Genomic DNA, 19613 nt, shown 5'->3' on the forward strand with positions numbered 1-19613 from the left:
AAAAGCTAGGGAGAAAGTGTGAGGAAAAGCTAGGGAGAAAGTGTGAGGAAAAGCTAGGGAGAAAGTGTGAGGAAAAGCTAGGGAGAAAGTGTGAGGAAAAGCTAGGGAGAAAGTGTGAGGAAAAGCTAGGGAGAAAGTGTGAGGAAAAGCTAGGGAGAAAGTGTGAGGAAAAGCTAGGGAGAAAGTGTGAGGAAAAGCTAGGGAGAAAGTGTGAGGAAAAGCTAGGGAGAAAGTGTGAGGAAAAGCTAGGGAGAAAGTGTGAGGAAAAGCTAGGGAGAAAGTGTGAGGAAAAGCTAGGGAGAAAGTGTGAGGAAAAGCTAGGGAGAAAGTGTGAGGAAAAGCTAGGGAGAAAGTGTGAGGAAAAGCTAGGGAGAAAGTGTGAGGAAAAGCTAGGGAGAAAGTGTGAGGAAAAGCTAGGGAGAAAGTGGGAGGAAAGCTAGGGAGAACATGGGAGGAAAAGCTAGGGAGAACATGGGAGGAAAAGCTAGGGAGAACATGGGAGGAAAAGCTAGGGAGAACATGGGAGGAAAAGCTAGGGAGAACATGGGAGGAAAAGCTAGGGAGAACATGGGAGGAAAAGCTAGGGAGAACATGGGAGGAAAAGCTAGGGAGAACATGGGAGGAAAAGCTAGGGAGAACATGGGAGGAAAAGCTAGGGAGAAAGGCGAGGGAAGTGGAGGGAGAGAGAGAAAGAAGAAAAAAGGAGGGAGGAAAAGCAAGGAAAAGGTAAGGAGGGAAAGCAAGAGAGAGAAAGGAAAAGCGAAAGAGGTAGGGGGGATAGAGGGAGGGGGAGAGAAGGAGAGGAATATCGAGAGAGGGAGGGGGAAGGTAGAGAAGTGGAGGGAAAGGGAGGTAGAGGAGGAAGGGAGGAAAGGTGAGGGAAAGGGAGGTAGAGGAGGAAGGGAGGAAAGGTGAGGGAAAGGGAGGGATAGAAAGAGTGGAAAAAGGAAGGAGAGAGAGCTAGAAGGGAAAAGGGAGACGGAAAGCGATAACGAGAAAGGGGGGAGGGGGGGAATGCAATAACGAGAAAGCTAAAGAGAGAAAGGGGGGAGGGAGGGAAAGCTAAAGAGAGAAAGGGGGGAGGGAGGGAAAGCTAAAGAGAGAAAGGGGGAGGGAAGGAAAGCTAAAGAGAGAAAGGGGGAGGGAGGGAAAGCTAAAGAGAGAAAGGGGGGAGGGAGGGAAAGCTAAAGAGACAAAGGGGGGAGGGAGGGAAAGCTAAAGAGACAAAGGGGGGAGGGAGGGAAAGCTAAAGAGACAAAGGGGGGAGGGAGGGAAAGCTAAAGAGACAAAGGGGGGAGGGAGGGAAAGCTAAAGAGAGAAAGGGGGGAGGGAGGGAAAGCTAAAGAGAGAAAGGGGGGAGGGAGGGAAAGCTAAAGAGAGAAAGGGGGGAGGGAGGGAAAGCTAAAGAGAGAAAGGGGGGAGGGAGGGAAAGCTAAAGAGAGAAAGGGGGGAGGGAGGGAAAGCTAAAGAGAGAAAGGGGGGAGGGAGGGAAAGCTAAAGAGAGAAAGGGGGGAGGGAGGGAAAGCTAAAGAGAGAAAGGGGGGAGGGAGGGAAAGCTAAAGAGAGAAAGGGAGGGAGGGAAAGCTAAAGAGAGAAAGGGAGGGAGGGAAAGCTAAAGAGAGAAAGGGAGGGAGGGAAAGCTAAAGAGAGAAAGGGAGGGAGGGAAAGCTAAAGAGAGAAAGGGAGGGAGGGAAAGCTAAAGAGAGAAAGGGAGGGAGGGAAAGCTAAAGAGAGAAAGGGAGGGAGGGAAAGCTAAAGAGAGAAAGGGAGGGAGGGAAAGCTAAAGAGAGAAAGGGAGGGAGGGAAAGCTAAAGAGAGAAAGGGAGGGAGGGAAAGCTAAAGAGAGAAAGGGAGGGAGGGAAAGCTAAAGAGAGAAAGGGAGGGAGGGAAAGCTAAAGAGAGAAAGGGAGGGAGGGAAAGCTAAAGAGAGAAAGGGAGGGAGGGAAAGCTAAAGAGAGAAAGGGAGGGAGGGAAAGCTAAAGAGAGAAAGGGAGGGAGGGAAAGCTAAAGAGAGAAAGGGAGGGAGGGAAAGCGAAAGAGTGAGAAGGGATGGAAAGGGTTAAAGTATATGAGAGTAGGGGTGAGATAGTTAATCTATTATGACATCACAATGTATTTTGACTGTGATACCCTTTGATTTTTTAATCCATGTAAAAGTGTAATTATAACTAATATCAAAGTTGTGAAATTATATATTTAATATTTATAAAAGTAAAATTGTGAGGTTTCTATCAATTTTGCATGTCTATTTTTTCACACTTTCCCTGGAACAATGAAATTTACAAAAAAATTGTTAAACTTGAAACAAAAGTAAAATTTGACAATTTAAAAATATATACACTTACAAGGACAACATTGAATAAATCTCAAGTGTTGACTTTCTACTTCTTCATCCACCGGGCCAGTGAAAGGACCTGAAGAAAAAAGAAATGATATATCTATATAATTAAAGTTAACATACATGTATTAGACTCACTTCAATAATCATGTATGCAAATTTAATTTCATATGCAAAGAAGGATAGGCTTAATATTAATAATAATAATAATTCTGATTTCGTTTATCAACGTCTCTCTGGAAAGGGACGGGATTCATTTCCAGAGGATTTCCCTTAATCCCCGCTTCAAACCAAGAGCTTCAAAGATTAAGGTGTTTCCTAAGGATGTTGGTACCTACAATTGCAGAGGTCTAAAGGCCTAAAACATCGGGGATTTGCAGTTTTTTTCAATTCTCCTTCCAGATGATTTGATACTACTCCTAGTGTACCAACTACGACCGGGATTTGTGTTTTAACCCTCTGTATACGCCTTATCTCCAAGGCCAATGGAGCATAATTGCTCCACTTCTCATTATCTCTCACATTCCTGTCCCGAGTTACTGAAAAGTCTACAATCTGCCAGTTTTTTTGAGACCTTGTCAATGACAACCAAATCCGGACGATTATGTTCAAATTGCTTGGTGGTTATGACACTTTTGTCCCACCATACCTCTATCTTACCATCCTCACTTCATCAGGCACCTCCTCAAACCATTTTCCAGCACACTTCACCCCAACCCTCTTACATACCTCCCAATATATACAGAGTCCCATGCAATCGTGTCTTTTGCAGTACTCTCTCTGGGCCAGTCCACTACACCCTGCTGCAAAGTGCGTAATTGACTCTGAGGTCTTACCACAAATCCAGCATTCTGCAGCAACTTCCTCTCCTAGAACCACTTTTTTGAACAATTGTGTTCCTAATGCCTGCTCTTGTGCTGCACAAACAAAAGCTTCAGTACTCTTAGCCAGATACTCAGCTCTAAGCCATTGCCATGATCTTTCATCAGCCACTTCTGCTATATCCTGGAAGAACCTTCCATGCATTTTCTTTCTAGCCAGTTCCTCTGCCCTTTCTCCATCCATACGTTTCACATAATCAACCTTGGTCTCACATACCTCCACTTCATTGGCCACAACCTTAAGCATCCACTCCTCACTTCTAACCACATGCTCCTTCAACGACATCTCGGTTCTAACACAATCTTTTACACTTTTCAATCCTCTCCCACCGTCTTTCTCTTTTGATACAGCCTTGCTACGCTTTTTTTTTTTTTTTTTTTTTTTTTTTTACACAGTGATTACCACTTATCAAGGCCCGGAAGCCACACGCTACTTCGAATGTGAAATATACCAAACATTACTAAAACTTTTGTTTTTATATCCATGGCATGCAAATCCTTGTCAGACCATTCTAAAATTCCCGCACTGTATCTCAAAACACTGACTGCCCATGCATTCACTGCTTTCATTAGGTTTCCTCCATACAGTTTTGACTTTGCAATTAGTTTCACTCTTCTAAGATACTCCTTCCTGACTTTCTCCTTCATTTCTCTGCTCATGATGCCTACACCCTCCAACACTCCCAAATACTTATATCCTGTATCTTCTATTTCTTTCATGAAATCTCCATAATAATAATAATAATAATATTAATAAAAGGAACAAATAAGCACAACTGCTACTTTACATTTACATTACAGAAAAGAAGGGGTGGTTTAATCTGAATATCTACTGATAATAATAATAATAAATTTTTTCACTTTTAACTTGGACACAAAAATATTCCCTTAAAAGAAAACAATTATTATTGAAAACTGCATGTGTGCATTATCTTCGTTTTCTTATCAATTAGTTTTATCGCAATGATTTTAAGTAATGCTTGGTGTATCCATGCATGTTCGTGAGGTAACACAGATGGATACCCCACATACAAAGGTGCGTGTTGGACTAACGAAGACGTAGTGCATATGAAATGACTCGACTGCTTGCATCATAATTGGTAGCAACCTTTTAGATTTTTATACCCTTGCTGCACTCTAAATACCAAAACCGGATGCTGACAAATATTAAATTGTGAAACAATAACATGTTGGCAAAACCTGCTAGTTTTAAATAGAGCAACAAGTTTATCTATCGACTCTAGTTTTGTACATTTGTCATCACTGAAAGTACGTTTGATTTGATCTTTCTTTTTGTTGGTTGGTTAATTGTTTTTGTTTTACGGCATATCAACCCTTTTCAGGTTATTTAATGCCGAATCCAAAGATTTTGGAGAAAGATTTTTTTAATAGAATATATTTGTTGTTTTCAAGTCGGTTTCTATTTAACCCATAGTTAGGATCCTAACAGGTACTACCACTCCAGGTTAGAGTGGACCTGGGAGCAATGGCAATTAAAGGGTGGCTCCACACTCCCCAAAGCCTGCAAGCTGAGGCCTCACCATCGGATATAGTTTAAGGTCATATTCAGGACCCTTTCTTTTTGTCTTTTTCATATATTACACAGTTTAGCACGGAGTCAAATGAAAGGTCATACTCTATGGTCCAGAGGAAACTGAAGTGGATGGAATTGCAAGATCAAAAGTAGAAGGTTCACAGAAACTTTTTTTCTGGAAAATAATCATATACTTATATTTTAAGAAAGTAATTTCATTTTTTTTTCAAACTTTTGAGATATGGGTTAATAATTAGTAATATTCAGACTACTGTTCTCAACTTGATTGTTGTCCGCAAGTATGTGTAGTCTAACAGATAAAGTACTAGGTTGAATTCAATCATAAGTGACACTCTTCTGGAGGTTGAAGGTTCAATCCTTAGTGTGGACGATATGAAGAATAATATTACAAATTACTTAGGGCATATTCAATAATGGCTGATGGAATGAGAGAATGCTACCGTCATGGATTAAATAAAGGGTTCCATTCGAAATTCTATGCATTCTAGAGTTCAATATGATACACCTGGAGGAGGTCAGAAGTTAAATAGGCCACAATATAGTGCGAATATCAGTTAAAATGAGAACAGTAGTTCAAATAATCCAAATCATACAAATTTCATTTTGAAAAGTTAATATTCAATTTAGTAAATATATATATATATATATATATATATATATATATATATATATATAATGAAAGTAATGTAGTTTTTTTAAGATGATATTTATTACTTAACATCCAGTATAGAAGAAATGTTGATAATCATAAACAATTATTAGAATCAAAGTGCAGTAACTGTTTGCAGTTTTGACCATCCAAGATGACATTTTCTGAAAGCTGGATATTTTCCCAAATTAAAACGAATCTGCTTAACTTTTTCTCTTGTAGGGAGACAAGTAAATAAGTTTTGAATCCTAAATTGATCAAATAATTTTATTTTTAAATAATAAAATAAAATTTTATAATTAACAGAAGAGCGTAATTTTGAAAACAATTTAACAAAAAAAAAAAAAAAAAAAAAATATGGGGAGATAATTCAATTCAAAAATGAAGGCTGATCATGACCATCCATTGCCAATGTTGAAATGAGTGATAGTCAGTCTTGGTTCCACCAATGATCACCATAGATAGCTGGACCAATGATCAATTTTACCTTTTGCTTCACCAATCTGAGCCATGCTTGAGTTGACCACTATACCATTTTTCCAACCTCAAAATTAATAATCGATTTGACGTGCACAAACTCCAAGCAAAAAAAAAGTCAATGCGCATGCTACCACTGGGCAACGCTGGTTAACGGGTCCTGCTAGTTTTAAAATAAAGGAAACTCCTACAAGATACCATCATCAGCATGATCATAAAATTGGACTTGAGAACAGTTGTTTGATCTTGTTATAGTTTTTAATTGTATCCCTGGACAGAAACACCACACACACACACACAACTACTAGCATCAAAACCACTGTTTTACTTGTTGGCATATATTGAATGTCTTTTAGTAATTGATTTTCAAACTAACCTATCTCTGGCTTTTATAAATTCTGATATTGGTAAATTTTGAATTAGTAGCATTTAAAAAAAAAAAAAAATATTCTATTTCAACAATTTAAAAAGTTTTTTTTAGCTAATTTAAATTCTTTTCAAAATGGTGACATTTTTAAAACTTCATTCTGCAAAAATTTAATAAAATAAGATCTCAAATGATTAATGCTTGTTCAAGACTTGTTTCTAAGTCACCCGTTCAATACAACACAAGCATATCTTTTCTCTTTCAGGTACAGTTATAGGTGCTGTGATTATGGAGGGCTGTTACATCATATTTGACAGAGCCAACAAATCAATTGTTTTTGCAGAAACGACTTGCCATGCGCACAATGTCCAAACTATAAAATCAAAAATTGAAGGTCCATTTCCAAGCAAAGGTAAGTCCAATGTGCACTTTGAACTTTTGTATATTTCATGGCAAGTCATGTTGTGACATTAAAAGGAAGAAAAGGAAGCAAAAAGTAATCTATATATTAATAGGATAACGTTTTATTTATTTTGTGTGTCACGCTTACATCCAAGTGACTCATTTAATTGTTATAGACTTCTATTTCTTGTAATAAATAATTTTACCAAGAATTCCTCTTAAGTTTTGGTTTCGGTTTTGATTATAGCTGAAGGAACTCAAGTTATATATATATATACATACACACGCACATTTTTTTCACAAGTTTTGGTTCCGATTTCGATTTAAACTGATGTACCCAAATCATATGGATAAATATTTTTTTCATTTTTGGAATCGCAACTTTATAATGTATAAAAATTGATAGAACATGTTAAACGTATGGTTAGAAGAATCCTGGAAAGCCATAATATGTGGAGATACCAAAAAGTAAAGCCCTACATATGAAGAGAAAAAGAAAAATATCTACTCTTATAGGATGGAGTAAAAATTAGAGAGACAAAAGAACAATGGAGATGATTCAAAGAAGCAGTGCATATACTGGGCAACGATTACCTACTAAGCTAACCTAGTACAGAATTTAACATAATATGGGAACCATTAATTATAACTAATAGAACAGATCATCATTAAAATCAGATATATATATGAAATAAAATGGAGGTGGAAGGACCTGGATACTCAACGTTTTGCCCGATTTATGCGGGCTTCTTCAAGAGGGATGGTCATTGACGAGAGAGTCAGAGGATTAGGGCTATATATAATGATGGGGGAGAGCAACGTGTTTTCCTTATGTAAATTAGATATCATATATACATATATATATACATTTTATGAGAGAAAAAAATAAATTAGAGTAAATTAGTGTAGTGGATTACGTCTAAAAGTTAAAATATTGTAGAGATTTAAAAAATTGTGTTTGGAAATATAGCGGTGATAGATTAAATAAATAAAATGACACGAGATTACGAAAGAATTTTTTTTTTTTTTTTTTTTTTTTAATTAGAAATAACTGAATTGGGATAAAATAGCATAGTAACTTAACTTTATCATTATCTATTTTTAGACTCCATTTTATCACCTTCTATTCTTATTTTTAGACACCATCTTTTAAGTTACTACACTATTTTATCCCAATTCAATTATTTCTAATTTAAAAAAAAGAAAAAAAAAAAATTCTTTCGTAATCTCGTGTCATTTATTTAATCTATCACCGCTATATTTCCAAACACAATTATTTTTAATCTCTACGATATTTTAACTTTTAGACGTAATCCACTACACTAATTTACTCTAATTTATTTTTTTCTCTCATAAAATGTATATATATGTATATATGATATCTAATTTACATAAGAAAAACACGTTCTCCCCCATCATTATATATAGCCCCAATCCTCCGACTCTCTCGTCAATGACCATCCCTCTTGAAGAAGCCCACATAAATCGGGCAAAACGTTGAGTATCCAGGTCCTTCCACCTCCATTTTATTTCATATCGTCGGATTTAATCCAGCTCAACAATCATATATATATATATATATATATATATATATATATATAGTAATAAGTAATGATATATACTGATAAGTAGTAATATTGTACATCTATAAACAAGAATAGGCTTAAGGCCCTAAAATTTGTACTAGAATTGTCTGTAAATAATAGATAAAGCATAAGTTAATATTCATCTGTAAGTAACACTCTTCTAGAGATTGAAGGCTTAACTCTCAATGTAGAGGATATGAAGACATTTTCTATCCAGTTACAGCAAACAGAAAGGAAGCATGTTACTTCCATGGATTAAATGAAAGGTTCTGTTTGGAATGCTGCGCAGATTCCCCAAGTTTGACAAGATACATCTGAAGAAGGCCAGAGATTACATCAGCTAAAACATTGTGTGAATAAAACTCAAAATGAGAACAGGAGTCTCAATCCAAAACCACTTATCTTCAGTTCTACTTCTATCCAACACATTTCTACATTGTTAGTCTTCTACAAACTGTGTGTGTGTGTGTGTGTATATATATATATATATATATATATATATATAGTGAATAAATGATAAAAAACTATATTCCAAAATTCATGATGTCGATCATCTAATTTATTCCTTTAATTCAGTTGACATTTACAATTCTTAACAGTATGTTTCGTAGCACAAAAATCAATCATTATTATATCAATCAGTGAATCTACTATGCTCTTAACTCATCAGAAGAAATAGCAACCATCAATCCGTTAGAAGGAAATAAAGTTCTCTTCCAATTTTCGGATTTTAATCGTGTCAAATCACTATTTCTTTTTGACAGATTGATTATTGCTATTTCTTCTGATGAGTTAAGGGCATAATTGATTCATTGATTGATATAATAATTGATTGATTTTGCACTACGAAACAGATACTGTCAAGAATTGTAAATGTCAACTGAATTAAAATAAATTATAAGATGGTCAATATCATGAACTTTAGAATATAGTTTTTTGTCAATTATTCATTATATTGCTCTGAAATTACATTGAGATTCTTAAATAAGGATTGATATATATTATAAAAAAACATATTTCTACAGAAATATGTGTGTGTATATATATATATATATGCATGCGTGTGTGTGTGTGTGTATATATATATATATATGTGTGTGTGTGAATGTGTGTATGTATATATATATGTGTGTGTGTGTGTGTGTGTGCATGTATGTATATATATATATATATGTGTGTGTGTGTGTGCATGTATATATATGTGTGTGTATGTGTATATATATATTTACCTGTGTGTATGTATATATGTATATATATGCGTGTGTATGCATATATATGTGCATATATTATATATGTGTGTGTGTGCATATATTATATATGTGCATGTGTGTGTGTATATATTATGTGTGTTGATGTATATATGTATGTGTGTGTGCATATATATATGTATATGTATGTGTGTGTGTGTGTGTGTGCATATATCTGTTTCAAATCCAATACAAAGGGGACTAGTCTACGAGTATGGTCAATGATATCAGGCTCTTTTCAGTCTCTGTTTATATCTTTTCTGGTTCTCCTTTGTATCAGATTTGAAACCGATGGTACCAATGTTTTTCTGACCTTCTATTAGCAATAAACATGGACAATAAAATGCTTTGGATAATCACTGACTTCAAGGGGCTTCTGCTAAAATAGTCAAATTTAACAAACTAAAGCATTTCAAGTTCTCAAAATATGATCGTTTTGTTCAGAAACGAACATACTTTCAAATGAATGAATAAATATAATTATGAACATTATATATTTTTAGAGTTTTAAGCAAATAAAGTGATAAAAACCTGAACATCATAAAACAGCGTTTTTTGTAAGATTTTGTGAAGACCCCCTCCCTGATTTGCAAATGCCCGTACCACATTTGTATTAAAAATTTGGTCATGAAATTTGGAAACTAACCAGAAGAGATGTAATTTTTAATAGTTTAGGGTGTCCCAAATACTTTTAAGCACTCGTTTTTTGTTGTATTAAAAATGATTTCAACATGAGTATTGAAAATTTGGAAGAAAAATTTCTTTTGACACCCACTGCTAAATAAAACAATCTTTTTACTGAAATAAGATACATATTATATACGTTTGAAGCCAAAACAACACATTCTTACAAAATAAACAGATATTTATTTTGTTAGAAATTTATGTTAAAGTTCATAAATATATTTTGAAGGAAACCTTCATCTTCAGTATGTCTTTTTTGCCATGTTGTTGTTGGAGCAGAGAATCAGCCGTTTGTTGTTTCTACGGTAGTTTTTAAGTCTTGGAACGGTGCGTTTGGTCACGAGAGATTCATGTTAAGGTTTTGTTCCTTAGAAGCGCTGGTTGAATTTGAATTAAATAACATGGCAAAAAAAATTTAAAAAAAAAAAAAAGGCATACTGAAGATGAAGGTTTCCTTCGAAATATATTTATGAACATTAACATAAATTTCAAACAAAATAAATATCTATTTATTTTGTAACACTGCGTTGTTTTGGCTTCAAACGTATATAATATGTATCTTAATTCAAATTCAATCAGCGCTTCTAAGGAACAAAATCTTAACGTGAATCTTTACTGTTTTTAACCATTAAAAGTATAATTGTCTGTTGTTTCTCTTGTGGTAGCTAGCAATTTAAAATCATGATACCTAGAAAAAAATCGCTTTGAGTTTGAGTGTAGTATTAGTAATAGCAGTATCATCAGCAGCAGTGATAGCATTGCTGAAAAGAGGGTTTTTTTTTTGTTTTTTTGTTGATTTTTAAAATTGAAAATCTGATTATAAAAAAATTTTCTTATGTATATATGTTGGAACTATTTTGTTATCAAACATATAAATATTTTTAAGATTTGACCAGCGGTCAAATTTTAAACTACTGTGTTTTGCTTTGAACAACCGAAAATGTGAAATGATTTTTTGGGGTCACGTGTACGAACGGTATCTCCACTCCCACATTTTTTTTTTAATTTTCGTCTCTTTTTACAATGTTTTCAGCAGATTACTATGGAATGGAAACTAACCTACCTGATAATAATAAAAAAATAAAAAAAAAAAATAAAAAAAAATGAAAATGGAAAATTGATATTTAAATATTTGTAGGAAGGATACTTTTCCAAACATTAGTGAAGTTAAGAAATAAAAACAGTAGAAAAAGACAACTAAAAATCAAATCCATTTAAAATTTGTGAACAATTTGTCAACTTTAGCAAAAAAAATTTTTTATTATTTAAATAGGTGGGCAAAAATACTTTATACTTTTCCAAACGTCACATTTTATGCTAGAGTGATGTCAGTTGTTTTAAATAATATTAATTTTTGTCTGTTGTAATTCTTGTAAAATTTCATAATGGGTGTCAAACGCCATCTTAACAAAAAAAAAAAAAAAATTCCTTTGATCCTACCTCCAACCCTAGATATGAGTGGCAAACCTCCTCCTAAAACCTTCTTTAGCCCTACCAATAAAGCTAAGTCCAAATGGCAAGCTCCCCACCAAACAAAATTCTTCTATAAGTCACATATAAACGTCAAAGAAAAAACAATTTCCTTAGAAAAATAATGCCCATGATTTATTTCCCATACAAAATAAATTGGTCAACTGTCCTGAAATGCTAGAATGGTCTTGGAATGGTGACATTAAATTTATGTGAAACCAACCCCTACTCTAAACTCTAAAATTGTTTTTGTTTTGTTTCTATCAAATCTTCAGGATGTTCACACAATTTCCCTTAGCCCTATCATTGACCCAAAGTCAGAGTGGCAACTTCCCCATCCTCCCATAATTGCACCAGGACCCTCTTAAAACCACACATTATCGTCTTTAGAAAAAAAGATGCCCAGGTTTTATTTCCTATATAAAATCAAATGGTTAACTACCCTAAAACACTAGAATGGCTCAAAATGGAGAATCATTTTACATTAAATTCTAAAATCATTTTTGTTTATCTTCCATTAAAGTTTTTCAAGGTGTTCACACATAATTGCCTACAAAGGTAGAATCACATATTTTAGAGGTGATCAGATGGGAGGAGGGGAGAGGTAATAGAAAGTATTATTCTACAAAAATATGAAAGAAATATTGCAATATATTCATTTATAAACAGTCCTACATTTCAATTTCTTGTACATAAAATGCATTACAATTCAACTGAGTTCTTTAACTTCTTTTCTTTTAATAGATACATTGTATTTTTAAGGAATTGCAGCATATTTATGTGCATTTACTGCAGATTATTTGGACACCATTAATTTTTAGAGATTTTCAGTAGCATATTATGATTCCTTGCACAAAAATACACTTATATGGAAAATTTGCTTAATTTTTTTGTTTTAACAAAGATAACATTTTTACTGAAAAAGTAGTGTAAAAAATGTGACAAAACAGTCTTAAAGAGGGAAAATATCCAAACGTGCAAGGCACAAAAATAGTCATAACTTCCTTCATTTTGATAGGATTTAAACAATTTAAAAATTCTTTCTTAGCTCATGAAACTTTCTATCTATGCAACTATTGAGATATTTTAAGCCATTTCAATTTTTTCATGCATATTGCAACTTCTATAACATTTAAATAAACATTATACTCTTATATAAAATTTTCTTTATAATCAAGCATTTTGCTGGGGTTTTTCTCCTACAAACCCTACTCACATACAAAATAAATATCAACACACACATACAAAATAAATATCAACAAGAGATTGTAAACATATCTTACCAAGTCGATATCCTCGCTTGGTATGAGTCATTTTCACACAGACATCTCGATTTCCTGAGGCACGCACACCATCTAACAGAGATGCTAACAGAGCATCTCTAAAAAGAAAATAAAAAGAAAAGAAATGCAAGATTAGCAAGAAAGTTTATACATAAATCCAAATATCTTTTTTTAAGTGACACTAAGTAGATATATATATAATTTTAGTAACAAACTATTATGAAAAATAAATTTAACTAATTTTTAAACTAAGTGAACTCTAAATATTTTATAACTTTGTATCTGCTATTACAGATATCTTTATATATGACTAGCTGCATTTTTATTTTTTACTTTCATTTCACACATTAACCCATCCCTGTTTTTTTTTGTTGCATTTTTTATATTTTGTCTTTAATATTTAAATATTTTAGAAAATAATTCAATTTTTCAATTATATTGATAGGTCATTATATGAAATGTCCTAACTTAAATTTCCAATGCTTTCAAATTTTTTTTTTTAACAATTTTTTTTAAAAACATTTGTTGTATGATAGGCCCTACCCCTTTCTTTTTAAGATAACATTTTTGTGAAGATTAAATTAATTATTTACAGAATTGTTTTGTCATTACACTAACTAAAAATGTTTAAATTTATAAAACTCTTTAAAAACTTTAGAAAACCAAATAACAGTACAATTTTTTATTAAATAAAAATTAATTTTCTTTTCTTGAGACTTTCGATGGCAGTCACCCCAATCATAGACTTTGTATTTTTCTTTTTTTTTTTTTTTTTTTTTTTCAATATAAAGGAGAATTATCTCATTACTTTTTCTCCTTACCCACATGAAATGAATGGGAGACGGATTTACAAATAATTATTTCATTTTTTTCATAAATCAAATAATTCTTTTTGAATCTATTTCAAGTATGTTCAAAATTTTCACACAAAAATAAAACTCACCTTTCTGTAGATTGATATGTTCTAATTGCACCTTTCACATACTCTACACTGAACTTTTGTGGGTTGTCATTGTGCCGGATTATTGCAAATATCTAAATAAAGAAAAAGATTATAAAAAGGACAAAGAGCATGTTGGTCAGGATGATAACTTGAGAAACATTGATGATGTTCGAGATCACGTTAGAGAAGTAGGTAATGTCACAACCGTAACGAGAAGACACATGGCAAGAGAATGAAAAAATAAATGCTGTTAAAACAGGAAAAAGCAAGTTGAAGTTCTTTCCTATCCTTTGTTTACTTTGACTCTGAGACTACAACGTGTTCGGTAACATTACAGTGCATTCTGAAACCAAACTTTGCAATTACACAAAACAGTTATATTAAATTTGACAACCTTAGAAAAAACCTGAATAATGCTGTATTTTTTTTTTTTTTTTTTTTTTTTAGACTTTTGGTGACATCTATCCTAATTATAGAAGAAGACTTTGTAATTTTGTTGTTTTTATTCTCTCCCCCCACCCCCCATTTTGTTGGTGATATTAATTAAGTCCAGGGATGATGGTTTCCTAAATCAGACACAATTTTCTCTTCTAGGTTATCATCAGTGGACTTAGCATCACAAAAAAAAAAAAAAAATACAAAGTCTTTCTCTAATTCGGGTAGATGCCACCAAAAATTTAACAAAAATTATACAGCAATATTCAATTTTGTAAAGTTTTCAAATTTAACCTTACAAAATAATGCTTTCTAAATACATGACTAACTCCTGCACAGTTACATCTATATATATATATATATATATATATATATATATATATATATATATATAAATTTGTATTCCTGTCTGTTTGTTCAAAATTTGATTAATATATACAAAAGTTTCATTTCTTTAACGTTTCATTCATTTAAGAGGTGACATCATTTGCATATTACATTAAGGAAAATTGATTTTATAAATAGCGGTGTGTTAGTTATTGTTTATAGTGAGAGGATTGTTTTAAGTGTTCTGTTTAAGTTTATTATTTAAATTTGATTTATATTGATAACATATTTAATTTATTTTTACCGACATCGATTTTTTTATAAATTGGTTTCGGTTATTTCCCCTGGGCACGAACTTTGATCTTTTTGTTTTTGTTTTCTTTTGCGGTCAATATTAAAACTAAAACCGTACAAGCATTTTTTTAATTAGTTTAAATAAAATAACTTCCATGATTTCACAATTAACGTTGTGGTCCAGTGGATTTTTATTTTAAAATAGACAAACAATCCAATTCAACTATAATTCTTTATTTAAAACAAAAACAAAAAAAACTTTAATTTACGTTTAACCAGTTTTTTTTTTCTTCACATTTTTTTGACATCGTAACTGCTATTTTTTTTTTCTTTTAATAACACAATAAAGTCATAACTCATCATTTTTATAACATAAAAATGTGTATTTTGGTTAACACAAATTCTACTTTGGTATTTTTGAAACTGAATTATTTACAGTTTGTTTTCATTGCAACAAACCATAATAGCAAATCTTTCTAGACTGAGATAGCATAAAAGAAATTTGCTTAAACTGGAATAGTTATAAAAAGAGTGCTCAATATTTGGAGAATAGCTTCTCTTCATATCCTTCTGCCGAAATATCTGATGGAGAGTTTGTCACAAACTTCTTTTTTCGGGTGGAGGATTACATTTTCGTGTTTTCATTTGTTCTTTTATTTTGAAATTTTGTTGGGGTAACGATGGAGTTGACATATAATAATGAAAAACTGCTCAATATTCTTGGTATAGCAGGTGTGGCCAAACCGAACTTCATGTCAACCCTGGCAACACTGGGTATCCATGCTAGTTATTTATATATATCCTGTTTGTTTCTTCTTTAGTTAGTCCATACATTATGTTTGAAAAGGGCTAAATACAATTTATGAAGGACAAACTTCTTTTAAAAAAAAAAAGGCTAAATTCGCAGAATTTGACTCTAAAAAGGCTAATCTAGTAGCCTGGGACAAGAATATGAGCTTGATCTCACTTTAATGTAGCTTTGTTTTCAAATACCTTTACAATATGTAATCATTGTTGTTATGGTGTGAGAAAAGAACTTGTAGTAATTTCAGTGTGCAGCAGTTCTTCACCGTTACGTAAAAAAGATTTGAAAGCAAAGAAAAAAAAAAAAAACATTGTCTACTAAAAGGCCCAAGAAGTGCTGGGATGAAAGAATAAATTAAAGGTTGTCTCTTACAATGTGATTTTATTAATTGTATTGAACTATGTAGCAAAATATTACTTTCTGAGTACTTATTAATACTTATTAATTTATCTCATTTGGGTCAGTTCTATATTTAAAATACAATGGACACTATTTTCATAGAAATGAAAATACATTTATATTTGCTGTGTGTTATTGGTTTTTCTGTCTGTTCATTCCCGAATACTAATTTTTTGCACTGTCCAGAAAAATATCGGCTTTATCAACACATAATTATTGGTTCAATGTCATTCTCATTCCAAAGAATATCCATGGGTCTTGTTAGTTTGTAATATTCAAACGACTATTCCAATTTTGGTTATTATTTTCACAACATTTCAGGTGATGTAACCTCTGACCTTTTTTTTAGACTTGGAAATCTTTATATCAAATTCAGGAACCTATATGAAATATGTGGAGATATTGAAACGTTGGCTGATCAAACTCTTGTGAAATGAAAATTATTATAAGTAGAAAAACATTGGAGAGTAAATGATACTCAGTATGACTTTTGTGGCTTTCATTCAACTGCTGATCTTTTAACTCTTGTAACTGAACGGATTTGTTGGTTTATGGATAATTCAGGAGAGGGTAAGGACATCTCTACTTGATATTTTAAAGACATTTTGACAGAATGTGCCATCCTGGTTTTCTACATGACCTTCAGAGTTATGGTATTGATGGTGAGATTCTTGACATTATTAGGTCTTTTCTTTCTGATCAAACATCCCAAGTAACTTCAGATGATGTCTCTTCATTATCTTTTTCTGTCAAACATCTGGTGTTCCACAGTGCTCTATTCTAGGCATAACTCAGTTCTTTATCAGTCATCTTCCAGAGAACATTATTAAGAAAATTAACATTTATGCTGATGATACCCATCTATTCTAGTATTACTTCCTACCCATCTCTTTTGAATCAGTTGAAATATGCAGTTAATCTAGAAATTAATTTAGGTTCAGTTGTAGATTGAGGGGTGTAAAATAGTTTCTTTTATTTCATTCTGTTAATACTCAGTTTGCGTCTTTCAATCAAAGGCGTGTTGTTTTTTTTCCATTTTCATGACTAGTTCTGCTAAAAAACTCAAACTTCTTGGTCTTTCTTTATCATCAAATCTATCTTGGATTTCATATATTAGATCCACTGCTCTTTCCTATTCTTGCAAAATAGGTTCTCTATATAGTTCTAAACACTTTCAAACATTTGAATCTATTCTCTATTTCTACAAATCTACATGTATCGAGTATTATCATATTTGGGCTGGTGAATCTCTGGACTATTTGAGAGTTTTTGATAAAGCACAGAAAGAGATCTGCAATTTGATTGACCCCGTTATCTTCTCTGCAAACTCTCTCTCTCTCTCACACATGTGATATTGCTAGTCTCGGTCTTTTCTATATATTGCATTATTGCTAAAAAAATAAAATATATATATTTATTTATTCCAGGTTAAAAATATCCAAAAGTAAAAACCATTGAATTTCAACGAGGTTGTTGAGAGTGCTCAAGATAGAGCAAGATTATTATTATATATTATAACTGATTAAACTGTACCCTTTCTTAAAAAATTTTTTTAAATAAATCTGGCGGAAAAAAAAAAAAAAAAAAAAAAATGAACAACTGTTTGTTTACAGAATGTTGTATGCGAAATTCAAGGGCGTGTTTATTTCTTCTTTTAACAAGGGATAATTATTTTACATTTCAATAGTTATATTATTTTTTGGTAGACAGGTTAATCTATATATATATACGAGGATAGTGAATTCAATGAATTGGTAATTAACTTTTGCCTGGGTGAAGGATATTGGTACAAGGACGAAATAAAAATTTTTTTAAAAAAGATAAAGGTGGGATCGAACTCAAAAACGTAGGCTATTTAGTCTTCCTCGCTAACCATTAGGTTAAAGAGGATAGTGAATTCAATGAGTTGGTAATTAACTTAAGAATTATAGGAGTCGCCACACATGCGCAGAAATGAATGTTGTTTTTAGACTTGGCTGGTTTAATAAATACTGCTTTTAAGCCTGGCTGGGGCCAGGTAAGCTTCCTGCTTTCTGTCGTTTTTATTAGAATAGTTTCTCTTTATTATACGAAAAAGACAAACAGACACGAGATGACGGCACAGTGGGAATTTTTTTTTAACTCGATCAAAAAAAAAAAAAAAAAAAAAAAAAAAGAAATGGTGTCCATTTGCGAATCTCAGATATTATGATCTTGGAAATATTGGAAAACTTCTTGTGGAATTTACCCGACAACAGAATCCGACCTGAAAAGCCTTTCGTAGGCAAACACAAATACTTGCGCACATTGTGCCTTTTATATGTATAGAAGGACAAAATGTATGTGTGCGTGTGTAAGTCTCGCAAAAACTTTTGACATAGGGAACGGACCCTCACAAGATCAGTATCATTTTAAAGCTCAACCCTTCCGACGACAAAGATCAAAAAATTGGCCAAAGACATTAATTCCTTTACCCTAAACTGGACAGTTTTCTTTTTTGTGTTGCCATTTTTACAAGTCATCATATCAGTTCGATTGACTTCATTTAATTACAATGTTTCGAACTTCCGGTCAGACTGTGGTGACATCAGCAAAGACGTCACTTTTTTTCTTTCCTCCTTTACGTTACGGGTTCGAGCCCGCCTGCCTACTACCACTTTTCTCTCTCTCTCTCTCTCTTCATCCAAACTGCCTATTGTTGTTTCACCCCTCCCTACCAATTTCTTTCTTTCTTTAAATCCCCCCACCCCCGGGCTCCTTCCTTGACCCAGGCAACACCGGGACACCCTTCTACTATACCACCTTTTTTTTTTTTAAAAACACCTTTTATTACCTCCACCCCCCGGTTGTTTTCATCAATAGAGTGATATGGGAAAAAAATGATATTTTAAGAAAGTGTGGAGAAATAAAAAAATAAAAAAATACATACATATATATATATATATTTATTAATGTAGGATACGTGGTATTTTCTTATTACTTCAGTCTATTAAGATTTCTCCTTCCCTGACCGCCAAAACAAGAACTCTGCATCCTACATTTTCAATTATTACAACAGTTATTTGTTTGTTGTTTTGGTGTTAGTGCACTTACTGATCTGCGCTATTTATTAAATCGTACTTCCAAGTTTAATTAAAGTTTTATGATATGTTTTTTTTATTCAATTGTAAGGTTAAAGTATAGAATAGGTACAAAACATCCTCCTCTCCCCATGTTAAGAATGGCTTTTTAAATAACGTTATTATTTCAGCATGGATCAATAAGTGCACTAGTACCGTTTTTTTAAATAAAAATTTAGAGTGCCCTATTTTGGGGAGCTTGAGTCGCAAGTAAATAATATAATTCGTTTTTATATTATTATTGTTTTGCTTTTTTATAATAAAAATATCAATCCAATTTTGGTTTAAATACTATTATTATTAAATTTTGTAAATATATAAATGCACTCTACATATATAAAAAAAAATCAATCTTGGAAAAGAATAAATATAA

The 19613-nt window shown here is 32.6% G+C and overlaps 1 protein-coding gene across 4 annotated transcripts in view; it reads right to left on the reverse strand.

The window, feature by feature from the left end:
• Window positions 1-19613, reverse strand: part of LOC145303528 (dnaJ homolog subfamily C member 13-like) — a 328576-nt gene that overhangs the window by 165611 nt on the left and 143352 nt on the right. For all 4 annotated transcript variants that reach the window (XM_080144980.1, XM_080144981.1, XM_080144982.1 and 1 more), the window contains 3 exons: window positions 13883-13974; window positions 12940-13037; window positions 2346-2414 (listed from right to left, as the gene is read on the reverse strand). In XM_080144980.1, coding sequence (XP_080001106.1) covers window positions 2346-2414; window positions 12940-13037; window positions 13883-13974 — 259 coding nt within the window. The remainder of the gene's footprint in view (window positions 1-2345; window positions 2415-12939; window positions 13038-13882; window positions 13975-19613) is intronic.

Source organism: Euprymna scolopes, chromosome 19 (assembly GCF_053919585.1).
Source record: "Euprymna scolopes isolate OS-2025 chromosome 19, ASM5391958v1, whole genome shotgun sequence".
NCBI lineage: Eukaryota > Metazoa > Mollusca > Cephalopoda > Sepiida > Sepiolidae > Euprymna > Euprymna scolopes.